This window comes from Mastomys coucha, unplaced genomic scaffold (assembly GCF_008632895.1).
Source record: "Mastomys coucha isolate ucsf_1 unplaced genomic scaffold, UCSF_Mcou_1 pScaffold7, whole genome shotgun sequence".
Lineage (NCBI taxonomy): Eukaryota > Metazoa > Chordata > Mammalia > Rodentia > Muridae > Mastomys > Mastomys coucha.
The window spans coordinates 45,928,284-45,948,602 of NW_022196913.1; the positions used below are offsets into that span (position 1 = coordinate 45,928,284).

At 42.3% G+C, this 20,319-nt stretch overlaps 1 protein-coding gene across 1 annotated transcript in view; it reads left to right on the forward strand.

Annotated features, from left to right (window-relative positions):
* Positions 1-10,295: 10,295 nt before the first annotated feature.
* Tmem170b (transmembrane protein 170B) overlaps positions 10,296-20,319 on the forward strand; it is a 39,569-nt gene continuing 29,545 nt past the window's right edge. Inside the window, exon 1 of the mRNA XM_031358027.1 lies at positions 10,296-10,868. Coding sequence (XP_031213887.1) covers positions 10,772-10,868 — 97 coding nt within the window. The 5' untranslated portion in view covers positions 10,296-10,771. The remainder of the gene's footprint in view (positions 10,869-20,319) is intronic.

Sequence of the window (20,319 nt, forward strand, 5' to 3'; positions counted from 1 at the left end):
TAATGTAATGACCTCTGGAAAAGGAACCAGTGTGTGTTTGTTTGTTTGTTTGTTGGTTGTTTTATTTATTTCAAATGTTGTCCCCCTTCCTGTTCTTCCCTCTACAAATCCATCCCATATCCCCTCCCCTTTGTCTCTAAGAGGGTGCCCCTCCACCCACCCACCCATCCACTCTGGCTTCAGCGCCCTAGCATCTCTCTAAGCTGGGGCATCAAGCCTTCACAGGACCAAGGGCCTCCCCTCCCATTGATGCCAGACAAGGCCATCCTCTGCTACATATGTAGCTGGAGCCATGGAGCCCTCCATGTGTACTCTTTGGTTAGTGCAACCAGTGCTCTTAACAGCAGATCAAAGAATGGATTCTGCTCGGTCCACTATGTGAACCAATGAGTTTATTTAGCTTACTCATAGGAGCATGTGGGAGAGATTATTTCTGGGATCTGGTGATCTCTCCAGACAGCTGCATCAGCACAGAAGTTCTGCCCCTTCATAGCATGGCAGCATGGCAGCTACATCATCAGAGTCCTACTTTTAGTTAACCTGCCTATATACTCCAGCATCTCCCAAGGTCATTTCTATCTAGAAGGTGGAAGAAGCAAGAGGGAGTCAAGATTAGACTCCCAGGTAAGAGTTCTATTCCCCTCCCCCTTCTATCTACTAAAGGAGGTCAGCACATCTGATACTGATACAATGCAACTATATATCTTTGTAGTGTTCTGCTTATTTTGCTGCCATGGCAACTAGATCAAAGTCATCTCTTCTCTGAGATGGTGCTGGGATAATCGTGTTATGTCTCTAAAGGAAAAAGGTATAGAGAAACATGGGAGATCAAGTTTGGTTTGTCTTACTAATATTTCAAATAATAACTTTAACACTGGAAAAACGAAGCACTTATAATTTTTTACTCTTGAATGTCACTGAGTTAGTTCTGTTTTCAAACATTTGGCTTGGGTTCAGCATACAGTTCTGTGACATGTTTTTAATGACTGAGGCAAAGAGATAATACACTCACAATGTTAACTGAAAATTTTTTTCAGTAATACCCACTGTGCTAATCAGCTTTCTATAACTGGAACAAATTACCCCTCAAAAGAGCTGATACAGAGAAAAGGTTTCATTTGTTTTATGGCTTTGTTGGCTTCGGTCCATGATCCCTTTAGCTCCAGGTCTTTAGGCTAGCACACATTTAGTTTCAGAAACTTGTTTTCTATATATTCTATATGAAACCTCATTCTCAAACTGTTGAGAAGCATTATGAATTAAACTGAGCAAAAATGGCTCAATAAATAGCCAACATTAGTTGTCAGTGCTACAGCATTGCAGGAGAGAAAGATGGCATGAGATGAGGAAGCAGTATAAAGAAGCACGGTGTAAAACAAGACTGCCTAGAGTGGTGGATGTTGAACATTGTAAATTCTGAGCTAGGGAATATAGAGGCGAAGTAAGCATAAACAGAGAAGCCAATTGCCCAGGACACCAAGACAGAGGGCCCACACTGTTATCTCTGACAACTCTTCTGTTACTCTTTAAGCTCTTATGAGGAGACTGGAAACTGAAATGGTTGGAGAGAAATCTTTCAAAGGGAATGTGGTTTGATGTGGTTCTTGAAGGTGAGTATTTGAGAAGATAAAGCACTGGATATAAGACCCAAGGCGAAGTATAGGAATGAGAGTGTGCTTTGTTCTGCAGAGGAGCAATCTACCTTTCTAGACACTAACGTGTGCTGGAAGCTTTGGGAAATTGCCCAGGTGAGTACCGTGGACAAAGGCAGGTCAGAAGCATTTGAACGTGACCATCAGCACAGCAAGACTGCTGAACCATGGAGTAACACGACAGAAATTAGAGTGAGGTAATATGGGTGAGTGGAGGCTGAAGCCAGGCAAGATAATTGGAGCATCGTATAGTGATTCATCTGTTACCCAGTGAAGACTTCCTCAAGACAGCGCAGATGTGAGAAAAGATGGGAGATCATTCAAGAGAGAAAAGATCTGGTTTCAAACATGAAAAGCTAGAGAAGACAGTGGAACTTTTTGTCTACAAAGTATCTGAATGCATGGGACTGGGGCTTAGGGGAGAGTGCAGGGGGGAAATGCATGCTATATACAAAAAAAAAAAAATAGACAATAGCATGGAAAGTTCAACTGCATCCAAGAAAATGGAGATTTTGGAGAAGAGAAGGATGGAGAAATGTGGTTGAGATGCCCTATATTCAGGCCTTGGACAGGTGAGCTGAGCTACTTACTGTTGGTAGAGACGTGGCTGGGAGGTGACACTTGGGACTGACAAAGAATTAAGGGAACAAAACAGATTAGGAGCAAAAGAAGTTGAATTAAGATTGCATTTAGAAGAGTTTCTATAACGACCTGGGATTGAAAATCAAGGAGAGGAAAGATGGGAGGTGATGGACTTGCAAGCATTCACAGAATGATGACATTGCTACGCGCATGGGCTCTGACCGAAACTCTTCCTAGGTCCATTACACCTTGACAACTTAATTTGCAGAGGCTTACCCACTATAAGGGTAATGACTATCTTTCCCCACTCATGCCTTTCCCACCAGCTTGGCATGTGATCTTGTTTTGGACTGAGGGTACTGTGGATCTAAGAGATCAATATGAGTTCATACTAAAGCAAGGTGGAGCTGTAGTGCAGGGTGACTGGTGTCTTTGTAAGAAGTGGAGAGAGACAAAAGGAAGACACCTATGCCTGTAATGACGGGAGCAGAGTCAGAGGTTGTGGAGCAGCAAACCATGGAGCACCTAGGGGTGCTGGGAATAGAAGAAATGAAGGGAAGGTGTGGATCTGATCCTGCCTTAGTGTTTTTAGAAGGAACAGGGCTCTTCCCTTTAGCACTACTAGAAAAAAAAAGTTCTTTAGAGCCAGAAGTTTGTGGCATTTTGTGGAGGCAGTCCCAGAACCTCATTGCATCCAGCCACCTCATTCTTAAACTGGAGATAATGCTTTCTCAAAGAAAGGGTGAAAACTATCACCCCAAAAAGTGCCTAGCCCAGGGTCTGTTCTACAGATAAAGCTCAAGCAATTATTGACAATATATTTTGATATTAGTCTTTAAAGCAGCGATTCTTAAACTGTGGATTGCAACCACTTGGGGGGCATATATTAGATATTTATATTATGGTATATAACATTAGCAAACTTACAGGTATGAACTAGAAATGAAATAATTTTATGGTTGTGGTCACCATTCCATGAGGAACTGTATTAAAGGGCCGCAGCACTAGGAAGGTTGAGAACCACTGTTTTAAAGCATCTAGCCCTGGACAGGAATAAAAATGATCCTGCTTGAGCCAGGTAGACAATAAAGTGTGTGATTTTTTTCTTGATTAAATAATCACTGCACATTTAAATATACATAAGAAATACCTCACCTATGAAGACACGCACCATTTTAGATCAAAAGAAGCACTCTCTAGGTTGGCCACTTAATTGGTGTGACACCACACTTCAAATTTCAGAACAGTAGATTTCACCCTCAAATTACAAACTTTAGCACCATTGAACACAGCTTTCACAAGAAGGCCAATTTTCTCAAAGCCAATTTTAGGTATCCGCATATGAAAGAAGAGACTCTGATTTTAAGTGAGAAGAAATCAATGTTGACTTAAATTCTCAATGACATAAATCCAGACAAAGTTTCTTCCACCATAATTTTGTGAAACTACACAGTACATGGAGTACATTGTTCTCTCCCAGAAATATAAACAGCTCTATCTTGTTGGAAGCACTCAGGAAAACAAAAAACAAACAAACAAAAAACCCAAAAGATCAGGGGTGAATTTTGATTCTGAATTGCATTCTACACAGCAAGTTCAAAGCAAAGGACTGATCTAACTTCATGAATTTATCTTTTCTTTCTCATAATTTAGACATTGCTGTGCAGGCATTGCAAGGTTTTTGGTTTTTTTGTTTTTGTTTTTGTTTTTGTTTTACCAAGAGTATGAAGGAAAAAACAAACTCCTCATTTCTTGTCCAGAAAGGAAGGAAAATGAGAAAAGGGCAGAGGCTATAAAAAAAACCATTGCCTTTTAAAGTAACTGTTGCAGAAGTTCCAGGGAGAAGGGAGGGGACCTTTAATGACAGCATGTAATTCAGTAGTAAGAGGTCTGCTTAGAACATTCCCATCAGCTTTTCAAAAGTCACTTTGAAATTTTCATTATTTCTAATTTCTTAAGAACATTTGACATGAAATCTATCATTTAAGACATGAGACTAAAATGGACTAAGAATTTTGATCCTGCCTTATTTTTACCCCAGAGTAAATTAAAGAAAGTCCTTATTTACCCCTCTACTGCAATTTGAGCACCGTAGTTGACAATAAAATATTACATTATAAGCTTGGTGGTGATGGTACAGGGGTTTAATTCCAGCACTCAGGAGGCAGAGGCAGGCAAATTTTCAAGTTTGAGGCCAGCCTGGTCTACAGAGCAAGTTCTAGGATATCCAGGGCTACACAGAGAAACCCTATTTCAGCAAAAACAAACAAACACAAACAAACAAGCATATATTTAACTTTGTACTTCATTTAAACTTGGATATCCAGGACAACTATAAGGAAGCTGAACCTAAAATGGGAGGTTCTCTTGACAGACAGACTCTTAAGTACTTGAAATGTTCTCTGGTTGCAAGGAGGAAGATACATTTTGTTGTGCAAGCCATTGGTCACAGAGCCCTTGGCAAACTAAGAGGTGACAGTCACCCACTGTCTAGCTCAGTGAATTTCTCAATATACATTGGCCAATGGGATTTTAAAGCATTGTCTTCTACTCCTTTCATAATTAGGAAAGAAAGAGATACTTAGGGAGGGAAGAGACTTTTCTTTCTAGCTGATTCAGTCATGTCTCAAACCTCAGATTAGAGGGAAAGGCAATGGACATAAGGTAGCTTCAATTCTTGCTTTCACAAAGGCAAATACCAGATGGTCATCTTTTCATAGTTTTTTTTTTATCACCTCAGCATTTATGGAAAATAGATATATTCAATTATGTTACTAAGTATAGATATAGAATACATACCTATATATAACATGTTTAATATATTTACTAAGTGCATATATATATATATATATATATATACATATATATATATATATTCCCTTTAATCCTTTTTCTCTCCTATCTAGTGTCAGGGGGTTAAAAGGGTGGAGAAAGGCAAAAAACGAACCCACAAAGTAGTACATTGGTTACACATTCCAAGCTCAGTCTCTCTCTCTTTCTCCCTCTTCCTCTGTGTGTGTGTGTGTGTGTGTGTGTGTGTGTGTGTGTCTGCCTGTGGATCAGTATGCAGGCCCCCATGCCCCCTTCCATGATGACAGTGAACTAACCTCTGAACCTGTAAGCCAGCCTCAGTTAAATGCTTTCCTTTATAAGAGTTGCCTTGGTCATGGTGTCTCTTCACAGCAATAGAGCAAGGGTGACAAACACAAAGCTAAAATCTTAGGATCGGGTTGCCACACCTGTTCAGGCTGTGACAAGGAGTCTCTTTAGATGTGCCACAACACACTCATCTCAGACCTGTCTGTGGATTGTCTTCTCCTATGAAAATGCAGATGTCCTATACCTAGGGCTCTTGGTAGACTCATTTGGGCTCCAGTAAGGTGGGCAGCCCTGACTTGCAGCTTTGTGACTTGAACTGTAGTAGCTTGTCTCTGAGACTGGCTTCACTCCCATGATTGTAACTCTCCTTGGTAGATACCTGCAACATCCATACCGGGTCCCCATTAACAGCTACTATTCACTTTCATAACTTCATACAGTGTTCTCTTGGGGACTTCTTGTATGGCATCTGGCCTTGCCACGCAATGCCGGCTTTTAGCTTTCTTGGTACAAGCCTCTGTGCTGCCCTTAATTTTGCATCTTTCATGTCTGAAAACCTGTACCGAAAGGCCAAAGCTACCAAGCTCTGTTGTCAGCCCTAGATGTAGCCTGGCCCCCTTGAACCACAGTTTCATTTCCTCTGTGTGTGGAGCCTGGTGAAACATTTTTTTTTTCTAGGTGATTGCTTTTGAGCAAAGAGTCCTCTTGGTGGGTTGTGAGCCTAAGCTCATTCCTTTCAAATGAATTTGAGTTTTCACAAGTTGGCCTTACTGCCAGGGGACTTTTTATCAATTGCGGTCTCTGTAATTTTTCCATCACCTTGAAACTTTCCTGCCAGGCTACCTTCCCTGGCAATCCACACAGTTTTCATATCTTTTTGTTCCACCTGTCTCTCTCTCACTCAGACCTGGATGAGAGCAGTTAATAGCCACCATGCCACAGCCTGAATATTCTCCTGTCTTGAAATTCCCTCTGCCAAACAAATTAGTCCGTTACTTTTGAATTTGGCCACACTGAAGTTCTCAGGAAACTGTGATTCTCTGCCGGAATATGATAACAGTAATGCTGTTTAGCCTGATTCTTGACAGAGTCCTCATTCATCTATGAACTCCCCTCCTCACACCCCACCCCACCCCCACTCCCACACCTCACCCATCTACATCTGCTGACATTCTTCTGAACACCCACCAGAAGGACCATTAAGCATTGCTTGCAGCATTGGAAGGCTTTTCTAGTTCATATTTCCAAAATCTTTCACATCCCGCCCCCGCGCCTGCTCCAAATGCCCAAGAACTACATGGACTATTACACTATTACACTGCAATAGACTTGCTTCTTGGTACTGATTTTCTTTTATATTCCACTTGTGGAAGGAATACCGACTTGTTGTTTGATGATTTTATTATTTATATTTGTGCAGGTATATATGCACAAGTACCCTTGGAGGCCAGAGGATGTCGGATCCCCTCTGCAGTTCCTGGCAGTTTCCAGCCATCTGATGTGGGAAACAGACTAGATTCTGCACAAGAGTAGCAAGTGCTTTCACTGCCTAGCAGTCTCTCCAGCTCCCAACCTTTTGTTTTCAAAGCAAACAGTCAATGAGGTTTTCTCAGGCTGGTGCAAACTCAGAGCTGTCTTCTGTGGGTTGTGATTTTAGAGCCTTCACACTGACACTTAGAGCTTTTCCATGACATCACCCCCATGGCTCCTGCTACTCTGCTAGGTGAGCAGCCCATCTGCCTTAGGGGGCGACTGGCTGAAACAAATGCTACGATAAGTATTTTCCATAGTTCTGGAGGCTGGGAGATTCGAATAAGGGTTCCATCAGACTCCCGTGTTTGTTGAGGGCCCCTTCCCTTGCAAAGAAGCACCATACAGATGCATTACAAGGATAAGAAAGCATCTCTCTCTCTTTTCTAATAAAGGCATCAGTCCCATCCACAAGGGCTCCACTGTCAAGACCTCATAGTAATTTGGGAGGTGCATCAATTTGGAGAGACACAAACATTTAATACATAGCATGGTCTATGCTGTGGTTCATATTTTTCAGGTCTATTGTATGGCTTTGAGGTCAAGACCCACACTTTTACAGAACGGGGAAGGAAATTTAAAAAAAAAAGGAAGTTTGATTATGTTGATTTTTCTCATCTTTCACAGCTGGAGTTGATGTTACTTCACCTGGCTAAAAATTGGGAATGAGTCATAAAAGGCCGTAAGTGAGTTTGGCTGAGTAGTGAGCAGCTGGGGTGCAGTAGAGGGAGGGCCTTTCTCAGGAGAGTCTTGAGCCACAGGACTATGGTTATAATTTTCAAAGTAGGAAAACATAAGTAGATGTTCTCCTTTCAGAGGACTCCTTCACAAGTTCCTTTTGCTTATTCTTTAGAAGAAATATTTACAGGGTAGCAATCTTCATCTGGTTTCAAAAAGTAGCCATATTTAAATGTGACAGCAATGAAAAACTAGCACCTCCAGTTATCTATAGATCCACATTCCATTCTAAACACTTAACCACCCACATGTTAAGTGTCCTGGTCCTCAAAATAACTCAAGAAATATTGCAATGAAATGTAAATATAATATATTCTCTACAGTGAGTGACATATGAAATACATAATGAAATATTAAGATGCCCAAATGGTGAGACTGAAGCTTAACAATTAGTAACCCATTGTAATTAAATGTTCACATTAGCTAATGCAGTCAAATTAGGACAGGAACCCAGACACTTGGGTTTTATGAGTAGATAAAATATTCAATCTGCTGTGCTGTGAAAGGAAAAGTGGAGAGCAGTTATGAGGAAGTGGGAATGTTTGAATCTTAGATGGTTTGGAGTGAATGGACAACAGATTCTCAACTGAAGTGCTTGATCAGTTATGGTGACAGTATCAGAAACAATCATGGAGCTAACCTCACTTCTCCTTGCATGGATGTAGGGGACTCACAAGAAGTTACAGAAACTCCTAACAACAGCGTTAGAAGACTTACATAACCTTCCTGCGGTTACATAAGCAGTAAACAGTTGCTGGGGGAAAGGCTCTTGTGTGGGCAAGCTCCTGGGAGTGAGGCAGATGAGGAGGACCTACCTTCCCGTGAGGTGATAAGACAGGTGTTAGCTACTGTCAACGTACTGCTAAAACACATTATGAGCACCATTACTGTTAATGGCAATTTCTTAAATTATGGGCTCCCTTTCCAATGTTCGTCTACTAACAAAGACGTTGGGGATGGGTTAGTCTACCATTTGGCAGGTGGCCATTATCCCTTGTAGCCCTGTCAGCCTTGAGCAGAAGGACGGCCAGTCAAGCAGCCAGTTTACCAGCACCAAGCATCTGGAACGTTGCACGGATGCCTTAGGAAGGGTGCTCCAAACAGCTTGCCCTGTACTTTTTGCTACAGCCTTGGATGGACTCTAGACCCTGCAACTGCTTCCACCTAGGGCAGCAGTTTTTCCTAACAGCCTAGTAGCAGGATGGGTGTTGCTAATCCAAAAGAGACCTCTGTGTAGTTGGTGCAACCACAGACCTTCATTAGCATGAGTGATTTTCTGTGGTCCTTGCAAACATCTCTTCTTTGGCTAGTTAAACAGGGTTCCTGGTTCATTTTGCAAGCTTATGACAGGAGAGTTTAACATGTTCCTCAGAGACTTGGCTATTTAAGTCTTTCACTGAATGTGGTCATGTTCCCTAATAATGTTAAATCCCTTCGCAGCACCATTAGGTAACTTGGAATTCTGAACTTTAATTCAGGCTAGAGAGATAAGACAGATACTATGACTGCCAAAAAGAAGAAAAAGAAAAAAGAAAAAAAAGAAAGAAACGAAGCCCCCCAAGTCACTCAAAATCAATTTACCTAAAATGAATTAGGATGTTAAGGCCTCATTTATGTCGACAGTCTATACTCTTGAATTGACATTTAATTCAGCCATTAAACCCTACACTACAGTGGGTTTTAGTACAGTTCCTCTTAATGACCCCCAAACTTTTTTCTACATTGTGGGAGCAAAAGAAAAATATGCACAAATATAAACCTGCATATACATTATAGTCATTTTTAAGGTGCTCACCAAAAGCAACAGTATTTAGGCAATTCGACCCTTCAGTGTCTGGGCAACTACACCTGATTGGTTTAGCTATTCTTTCCTTACTTCCTTCTGCAAAGTTTAGCAGCAGAGTATTTGGGAAAAGATGGAGTTGAGCGGGAGAGGGGGATAGGGCAACTAGCACTAACTTTTTTTGCAAACACGATTTTTTATTTTTCAAATTAAAAGGTCTCAAACTTCAAGGAAGAATGCAACCAGCATAACTGGAATTATGATGCTTCTGAGGCTGACCTTGGATTTGAAGGACAGGGAAACGGGGCTGATTTAGTTTAAGTGCTAGGGAGAATCACAGTTTTAGATGAAAAGAGTCCTATCAGGAAGAAGCGCTGGAGCCAGCCTTGGCCAGGAGGACTCGGACACCTGCCGGGCCTTGCGTCAGTAAGTGATTTCAGATCCTGCAGCTAGGGGAGTTCAAGTTTTACTGCCGGCCGGGTGGCCGGAAGGCTGGCTGAAATGACAAAGAGGATCTATTTCTGTTTTAGTGGATTTAGCAAAGGAAGAGACGTATCCAGGTCACTGGACGCATTCTCAGAAAACCCTGCAAATAAAAACATCAGCATTTACACCTTTGCAAAAAGTTGCTCGCAGACGCCCTCACGGAGAGGGAAGGATCTGGAGCAGCGAAGCGCAGTCCCCAAAAAACTGCCAGCTCCCTGGATCTCTACACAGCGCTCTCTTCCCCGCCCAGCTCACCGGCTCCGATTCTCTTGGGGCGCGCGGTCGGGAGGGGGCGAGGGGCGTGGAGGCTGTTCCCTCGGAGCAGCCAATGAGCAGCGAGTCCCGGCGGTGGCGCCAGTGACGTAGGTGGCGCTCCCTCCGCCCCACTGCGGGCGGACGCTGAGAGCCGACCGCCGTCCGAGCACTAGGGTGCTGAGGGCGGCGCGCGCGCGGAGCGGGGCCAGTGCGCGTGCGCAGCCGCTCGCCCGGGGGAGGCGGGGCAGAGGAGCGGACACGCGCATGCGCGCGCCCCGGGGCGGTCGCGGGCGGAGGGGGCGGCTCCTCGAGTGTCGGCGACCCGAAGGCCGAGCGGCAGGCAGGCGGGCGGCAGGTGCCGCGGCCGGGCGCCGCTGCCTCGTCGCGCGTCCCCGCGATGAGCCTCGTTTCGCGGCCTGCCCCTGCCGGCTGCTGGTCCGCGCGGGCCTCACGGCGTGACCTGGGCCTCGTGGCGTGGCGGGCCCCCGCGGCGCGACGCGGGCCCTGAGCGGGAGCGGCGGTCCCTCCCGCTGCCCAGGCCTCGCCCGCCAGCGCTCCTCGATGTCTCCCCGGCGGGGAGGACGCTGCCTGCGACACCCGCCGAGCGGCGCCCCCCGGAGCGCCCCGCTGCCGCCCCGCGGGGACGATGAGGGCGGAGGGCGCCGACCACTCGATGATCAACCTGTCGGTGCAGCAGGTCCTGAGCCTCTGGGCCCATGGCACGGTGCTGAGGAACCTCACGGGTAATGCGCGGGGCGGGGGGAGCGGTGGGAGACCCACTCCTCGGGTGTTCGGGGCGTCCGCAAACCCGGCCCGGTGCCGGCCGCTGGAGCACGCGCGAGTCGCGCCAGTGTCCTGACTGGATCACAGTTCACGTTTCTGTCATTAACTACCCCCGCTTCCCCGTGCGCGCGCGCGCACACACACCGCTTCTTGCAGTTTCGATCTTTTTTATTCTTCCTTTCCTGTTTTAACCCTTTTTCTTGCTGCCAGATCTCAAACCAGTTGCAGTACTTGTATTGCTTGCTCTCTGTGATCACGGTGGACCGACCGTTCGTTCTTTTATTTGTAGAGAGAGAGATGACTAAGTAGATTATAGCGGGTCAGGGGCTGGACCAAGGTCTAGAGCAGTCGAAACAGTTGTCTTCTCTCCTGTTTCCTTTTTTGTCTGGCTGTCTCCTTCTGGCCTCAAGTTGCTGTGTTTGTGAAATTTGAGAATTCGGTGTATTTCCCTTCATTAATCAAGGTGATCGGGAGTTGAGTTTAGCTACATTATAGCATCAGGTTGTCAGAGTGAGCATTAGTACACATAATATTTTCATCTACTCAGTAGGTTTTCTCAGTATGGAAGTGCTTATACTCTTAAGTTCTGAGTTTTAAAAATAGCATCTAAAGAGTAATATTGGCTGGAAAACAATAGGGTCAACAACTTGAGTCCAGAGTGGCCTCTTTTGTGAAACAACAGCAAAAACCCCAAACAAAAACTTAGTTCTTTAAAATGTTGCAACTCCAGTTGAACATTTCTATTTCAAAATCTGTGTGATAGCAAATTAATAGCATATAGTGTACCTATATTTATAGGTAAAATCTGTCATAATACAGGTTCACATGTTCAAGGAGAAAAATATAACAGAATTATATTGTACCACCCAGACAGTTTTCAGGCAGAGTCTTCTTGGTGGCATCTTTATAGTTCTGAAAAGTTAAATTCACATAAAGATCATTTCAAGATAGACTCCTTTATTTTACTTATGACCTTGTATGTATTTATTCACAGTTTCATATTTCTAAAGCATGAATTGTTTATTAAAGTGTAGTGATAAAAAAAACCTTAGTAATATATTTTGCCTATATTAGTGAGCCCCTTGGCTCACTGAGGCTGTCCTATGTAGCTTGATAGTTAGTCAAGAGATGCTGTCTTCTGTGCCATGTACTGCTTAGCCTGTTCAAAACAAGCAAGCAAACTCAGCTCCCAAGACGAGGCAATAAGCTCACTATTTATTGAGTGTCTCTTCTGCATTACTCTTACTCTGCAAAGTATATACACAAAGCAATTCAGGCAAATTAAACTGCCCTAAGCCTGATAGTGAGCAACTGGGGCTCCAGAGCCAATCTGCCTCAGAGTGCCTTCCCTTTACCACTGCGTAACTCTTTATTCAGCTTTGTCCTCTTTACTCCACCAAACAGGGCGAATTTCTTGCATCATCCTGCTACTTCTGCTCTTTGCACCTACTTCTGTTTTTAATCACATAATTTTTATCTCTTCTAGCTTTAATGTGTCTTGAGAGTAAGGCTTCTGTCTTGCTAATTCTGAATTCTCAAGTCCTAGCATAATCTGGTACATAGTAAGTGCTGAATCCATATTATTAAAGTGAGCTTGTGAAATAATACCTAATGCAGGATTTAAACATGATGCTGTGTTGTAGTTCATTGGAGTAAATGTGCCGTTAAAGTACAATGGGGTGTTTAGGCAACTTTTGTAGACAGCCATCTCCCAGACTTGGAAGACAGGCAAATGCATGCTGAGTGCATTTGTATTCTGTGCTGGGTACTGGTTTCCATTTTCTTTATTTGCTATTTTCAACAGTTTTTGAGAGATTGTTTATCTTCACTTTACAGACATTGAAGCAGAGAGCAAGCTTATGTTTGGTAGTTAACTTGTGAGGAAATCCTTATATTTTCGGTTAATTCAGAAGACATATTTGGCATCATAGCAACCTTGCAAGTAAAACAGATAATACAAAGAAGCATAGTATAAAACCAGGCAGGCTATCTTGGATTATAGCTGAAGGAATTACAGAAGTCTAGGTATTAGGAAATTGGATTAAATACCAAATCAAAGGGAAATAAATTCTTGCTTCTGTTCTTTTTACACATGAGCAAGTATGATGTTACTCTTTTCTTAGGATTTTACCTAAGAAGCAAGCATCTGTTGGAAAACAGTCTTATGTATGTGCTCCTTTAATAGGAATAAACATATACAGAGGAGAACTGGAAGCAGTAATCTAGAGCAAGCACTGCATAGTTTTAGAGTCTCTGAAATCCCACTCTGTCCCTCTTAGCAGCCTGTGGTGAGAGCTGTTGAATATCAGAGGCAGGGCCAGAGCCTGTCTTTTCTGCCCTACATAGCTACTTAAGGCAGACAGGTCTGAGAGGTAGTCTTATGATACCTAAGATTAGCCTGGCACATATTTGTCCCTGCCTGAGGATATGTAAAGGTATCTCCAGTACCTGGGCCCCATACATTCTAATACATCCCTCCATCTCTCCCTCTTCCTCTTTCTCTCCCCCTCCCTCCTTCCCCCTATCCCTGTGGGTACCTGAAACTACAGATCGTATCTAGTCCTGAACATAGACACCTATGATAGGGTTTAGTTTCTATTAGATGCAGTAAGATGCTTAACAATGACACAATAAAGCCAAAATGTTTTAATTCTGAACTGTAATAAAATTCCCTGTATCACAACTGTTGCATTCTGGTGCTGTTTAAGTAAATGGGCTATTTGAACACAAGCATTGCACTACTAAGGCAGCCTGTCTTATAGCTAACAGTCAATCTGATAAGCGAGATGAGTCTGTATACCCTACAGAAATGATTCTTGCTTTGAGTGAGATAGAGCAGAGCTGCATAAGATGTCATTCAGAATGGCCAGCAAGTTAAAACGGATGAATTGTTTGTTCCTAGAATTTTCCATTTACTATTTTTTAAGTGGTTGATAATGCAGGTAGCCAAAGCCACAGAAACTGAGATCTTGAATGATGATTGGCTAATTTGTCCAGTAAATAAAAGATGCTAGAAAATGTAAGATATTATTGAAAAAAAACAATGCTTTCTAACCGTTTTGAGCGGCTATCATTTTGTAAAAGTTACTGACCTGTACTATATTTCCTGTCTTAGGAATCCTCGCAGGCTTGGTCAGCTTTTTAATGTTTCTCTGTTTTAGAGACACTTACACAGAGTCTGAGAACAAGCCATTCTCAGATCCTGTGACTGCCACTAGGTGACCACCAACCACAGTTGCTGTGTGTCTGCCCCTTTCACTGGGGTGTAATTTTTAGGATCCTTCCTTTGTTTAGCCCTGAATAGGTTATAGGTTTTTTTTAGCCTACTAGAGAGATGAATGGTTTCCTTTCTTCATTCACAAATACCTTTTTCTATGACTGTATTCTAAATTCCTACCCCTCAGTCTGAAGTGGGAGTCCATATTGTACCTAGCTTTTCACCTTTGTAAGTTGATTTTTTTAATTACTAATAATTGGCTGTATCTTTTCACTTTATTTTGTTTTTTTCTTAACTAATTTGGCTCCCAATTTGTATTCTGATCCAAATTTGGTTACTAAGGATTTAGAGAAGAATTTTTCCTTCAGAAAAGGCAGATCCTTAAACTGCTGGCCAAACATAACAGGGTTAGTCTTGGGAAAGGGATATTGGGCCCTGAAAGAAAAGTGGGTACTGTCTTAAGTTTGTCCACTTTCTTGTTGACAGTAGAAAATGTATGGGCAAGTTCACCCCTCCTTTTCTTTATTGGTAATACATGTTGGGAGTCTGGGGTCCAATATATAATGAAAGATACATACCATTCATTTTCTGTATGCATGTATATGTATATACAGTTGTTCCTCAAATTATGATGGTTATAGTCTGATAAACCCATTGGAGTCCCTATTTCTCTGTCTATGTTTATTTACTTTTAGAGTATTCATACACATATTATGATAGTTTCTCTCTAGAGCCTTATAGTTGATAAACTGTTTTTACAGTCAGCCAAAAAGGGAGGAATAGTCCACTGACCACTGGCTGGTGGTATAGTCAGTGCCTTCGTCATTGTTTTCAGATAGCTGTGCCTCCCTTGCTGTGGCTGTGTTCACCACCAGGTTTCCGCACCTTACTAAGGCGGCCATATGTAGAGAGTGGTCTCAGAAATCCACTGGTGTTACTCAACCAGCAACTGCAGCATTAATCATACACAATGCTTTTTGATATTTGTGCCATATCCCACAGTTGACTATTATTGAAACACATGATTGACATTCTTATTCTTGTGTTATAGAATAGATCAGTAATTTCAGACGGTTGCATTGTGTGCCTTGCATCATTCTAGAAAGCCCATTGTGTATCTGACAGAACACTTTGTAAGCTTTGAAAATTTAGGCTTACTGTCATTTGCTCTCGCTTCATTTCCACTCCATTATTTTGGAAGTGTACATAAGCCCCTGTTCTGGAGTATTGAGGATTCACTTAAGATTATGTAGGCTATACTTTTTGACTCTTTAATAATTAACTACACAATGTAATTTCTTTTATTTCTGCTTTCTTTAGTGACTAAGACAGTGAGATAATCATGGAGGCAGGTCAGAGGTGTTGTGTGTCTAGCAACTGTTTTGAAAATGGAAAAGGAAGGGAAATTGGGTCCATGGAAGGAAGCCAGAATAAAAGTGACCAGGTGTGAGAGGCAAGCCCTGAGAGCTGAGCACTGACCCTATGTAGCTACCAGAGGAAAAACCCTAAACATGGCTACTCCGCATCTCTGTGTGCCTGAAATGAAGAGAACATTTCACGTATGTCTTCCTGTAATTAGTGACTAAATAATTTATTATCTTACTGTGTATGATTATGTAAGAAGGTGTGATAGGCTAATTACATATTTTAATGACCTAGTATTTAAGCAATAACATTTAATTATAGACTACATAGTGGTGGCACCAACACATGGAAGAAATCTCATTAAATTATCAATTCATTTAGTGACCTTGAACTCAGTAGACTCAGTTTAAGGAAACTTTTCTCTAAACTTTATGGAAGTAGGAAAAGCCGTATTTTACCTGAGTCTAAATGTCTATGCTATACTATAAACTGTCGAGTGTCACATAGGAGCACATATGGCCTTCCTACAGGACCTTGGAGGGGCGGGGGACTGTGGACACGATCAGCTTACGAACATGCTCTGTCCTTGCCCTTCCTTTGAGGTGCTGTGCTGTGTACTTGAGAGTACATTGATGTTTTTTCTCATTTTTTCATAATTCACCATAGCTTATATTATCCTCATATAAAGCCACTTGTGTTTAGCATTTTAGTTTTAAGGCTGGGCACATGTCCATGCTAAAAACCTTATTTGTAGGACATAACATTTCCCTAAACATTTTCAGTGAGCAGGACATGGCTCTAAGAACATTTCATGTGGTTTTAGCTGATTTTCACAATATTCCACTAACTCCATCTTTAAAGTAAGGACACAGTCATGGAGACATGTAAGACCCCTGCACACAGAGCATGCAGATCAGGACTTGAGGAGTCATTGCTGTCCAGCAAATGTCGGGTAACTACCTGGGCCCAGAGCTGGAGTGAACATAGAGGTAAATAGCATGTGGTGGCTCTCCTTGCAGGCCTCTGTGTAGTGAGTATTAGCTTACAAATTTGAACTACTTGCGAATGCTGAGTTACAGTTACTCTCAAATTCCGTAGCTCAGAATAAGGAACATCTCACAGTTCAGTTGTTGAGGAGTAATTCTGGGTTTGGATGCTCCAATCCACCTGTCAGCTGGGCCTGTGATCTCTGAAGAGTGCCCTGGGACCAGAGAGACAGTCTCCACATGCACATTGATACAGCAGGTGGCAGGAGGGCTTCCATGGAACTGTTCACTGTTGTTTTTCCTACAAAAGGTGGAAGGACTTAGACCAAAACAGAAGCTGCAGAGTCCATTGAACCCATCTAGAAGTGTTAACTGTATGGTCAGGTTGTATTCTGTTGTAACATGGACCACCTCCTGGCCAATGATGGAACTAGAAAACAAAAGCAGGTTTGCCTGGCACAGTTGGGCCTGCTAGGAGCCAGCTTGAACACTGAAATAGGTATGGGGAAAGGGGAAGAAGCTTTCAGAGGGAGCAATGGTGTCAGCACAGAGGGCAAGGGCATGCCATCTTAGAGAAACAGAAGCTGACGAGAGGGAAGGTTGCTTGACATATAGAGTCCCACAGAGTAGCTGTGTGAAGCCCCTTCAGGAGCTGATCCTGGACTCTTTAACTGTGATCCCCAGGCTGGCCATTGGTACGTACTGATAAGCAGATAAAATGATCCTGGAGGACTGGACACTTTCAGAACTGCTTCTTTATGGCTTGTTGACTTTAGGGGGAGGGGACTTAGCAATAACTGAAGAGTGAGGAATGAACTTGTATGATGGTAGAAAGTGAGCAAAGAACGGCTGCTTGTAGAGTGTTCCAGGCATACTGTGTTAACAGGAGTGATGCCCTTGGAGGTGTGTGCCAAGCAAAGGTCGTTTGGTTTGGTTTGTTTTTAAACAGTGACAGGAAATGAGGTTTCTATCTTCAGATTCTTTCATCCCTCTGCTGTGCACAACCTCAGGCTGGTGTAGTTGTAAACCTGCTGCCCATGGGAACCACTGGGGCTGGTTATACTGGGGAGGTCCCAGTCCTAAGTATAAAATATGGGTCTTCAGGGCGTTTAAACGAGCTCTCAGGTAATTCTGCCATTGCATGCTCAGCAAATGAGAATGTGTTGGGATAAGAACTGTTAAATAAGAATAAGAACAGCAAATAAGAATATGTGTGAGAAATAAGAACTGTTGGGATGAGGTTTGAGTGATGCTGTAACGTGATAGAAGTTTATATGGCATATATAGGACAACAGCAGGCAGGATCTCCATATGAACAGCTCATTTCCAAAGGCTAAGGGTAATTGGCTCTATCATAATTTATATAAAAATGTAACGATTAGCCATAAAGAATGATCACTATTAATGTAGTAAAAAGTTTAAGTAGTTTTATTAAACCCAAAGTATATAGAAGAATTAAATATTTAAGTGTGTGTAAATACATAAAATTTAAGTTACTGGAATGTTCCCTGACACCAAGCTTATATGGTGTTCTTCTAGGTTTATGTCTGTATGTAGAGTCAAAAGAAACAAAAGAATTTATGTCAAGGAAAATTTGGTTGCTGCTGTCTTATTCAGCTGTCTCACTCTATTGGGTTTCTCTTTTTCTCTTTAGATTTGTTTGCTTTAATATGTGTGAGTTTTGCCTGCATGTGTGATTGTGTACCACATGTGTGCCCAGTGTCTAGAGGAGCTCAGAAGAGAGCACTGGATCCCCAGGAACTGGAGTTACAGATTGTTGTGAGCCATCCATCATGCTGGTGCTGGGAAGCAAACCTGGGTCCTAAGCAAGAGCAACAAGTGCCCTTAACCACTAAGCCATCTCTCCAGCCACCAGTTTTTTTATTTTAGACAAGCTTGTATCATCCAAACCTTGTTTTCTTTACCTGCAGCACTAACTAATGTAGATTTTGATCTAGCCATGCACCACCATGCCTTTAATCCCCCCAGAGTCAAGCCAATCTCTGTGAGTTCAAGGCCAGCTTTGTCTACATAGTGAATTCCAAGATAGTCAGTACTATGTAGAGAGACCTTGTCTGATAAAACAAGATTAATAATAATAATAATAATAATAATAATAATAATAATAATAATAATAACAGCAATAACAATAATGGATGTTAAGGGAAAACAGATTTAGAAATTTTAAAGAGTTAGGATAAGTTCAGAAAACGTTTTTAAATTTATTTATTTTTATTTTATGTGCCTTGGTATTTTGCCTGCATGTTTGTCTGTGTGAAGGTGTCAGATCTTAGAGTTATAGACAGTTCTGAGCTGCCATGTAGGTGCTGGGATTGAACCTGTCTTCTTTGGAAGAGTGGTCAATGTTCTTAACCACTGAGCCATCTCTATAGCCCCAGAAAACTTTATGGGTTCCAGAATACAAATTTTCATTTGTATATAAGTGTCTCATTAACTTTTGAATTCTCTTATTTTCAAGCAGCCTTTCTTTAGCCCTTTAGTGTGCTCACTTGTAGGATAAGAGCTGTTTGATGACTGCTTCCTAGCCCTTGGACCTTCTTCCAGTTCTGAAATGACTGTTGCTTTTATCCTGCTATGACATAGCTAAGTGAGTAGACTGCAGTGTCTCAGTGAGCCACCAGACTTGCAATGCACTCCACATGAGTTCTCTGCTTGTGGTTTTAGCTCCCAGTCTGCCACTCTTATTAGATTGAATATGAGGGACATGGTACATAGTGAGTCTCATTAGAGGTTATGCTATCAATATAAAAAGTTTCTTTTTAGTTTTAAATATAAATAACCCTATATGATGAAAAATGTTAGCCGTTATTAAAATTGCTTTTAGGTCAGTGTCTCATTTTAAAAAAATCTTGTGTTAGTGTTACTACTTTTTTAAAAGCATCACATATATAATTTAAGTAGCCTTAGGGCAAATAAATAATAGTATTAAAGTATTTTATAGTTGATGTATTCTACCTTCATAACAGATTCAGATTATAAGTAATTATTCCAGAAACTTGTCTAAGAGACTGCTGTAGCTTTAATGTAGAACAGTTTTTAAATTATTTTAAATAACTTTAACATTTTAAAGCAAGTGAAACTGATTATTGTAAATGAAAAACTTGTTTTTCTAAAGATTCCCTTTTACTGTTCAGCACTGCATATTGTAATTTATAATTTTAAAATAGCATAATTAGTAAGCAAGAGGGTAATTTAATCTAAGTGAGTAGTAAACAGTACCAGAACTGACTTTAAAAATTAGTGTTTTTCGTCCTTCCGGTCTGTCTGGGCTGGTGTCCAGAGCAGACCTTGGGCACAAGCTCTACAGCCAATCCCACAACACCCAGAGGAAGCTCCACTCCCAGATGCTCTGACACACCCAGGATCAGAGGTGAGGAGGGACCAACATCTGTCCCAACACTGGGAGCAACTGGGACCAGTGGGACTAGGCACACAGGAATTCCGCCAGCCCAGTGACTTGGGTTCCTTCTGGTCTATCTGGGTTGGTATCCTGAGCAGACCTTGGGCACAAGCTTCGCAGCTGGTCCCACAACACACAGAGGAAGCCCCACTCCCAGGTGATCTAACAAACCCAGGATCACAGGATCCCAGAATCACAGGATCACAGAGACAGCTTGACTCTGAGGAGTTCTGACACAACCAGGATCACAGGGAGGTCAGGCTCCAGTCAGATTTAGCAAGGGCAGGTAGCATTAGAGATAACCAGATGGCACGGGGCAAATGTAAGAAAATAAACAACACAAACCAAGATCATTTGGCATCATCAGAACCCAATTCTCCCACCATAGCAAGTCCTGGACACACCATTACACCAGAAATGCA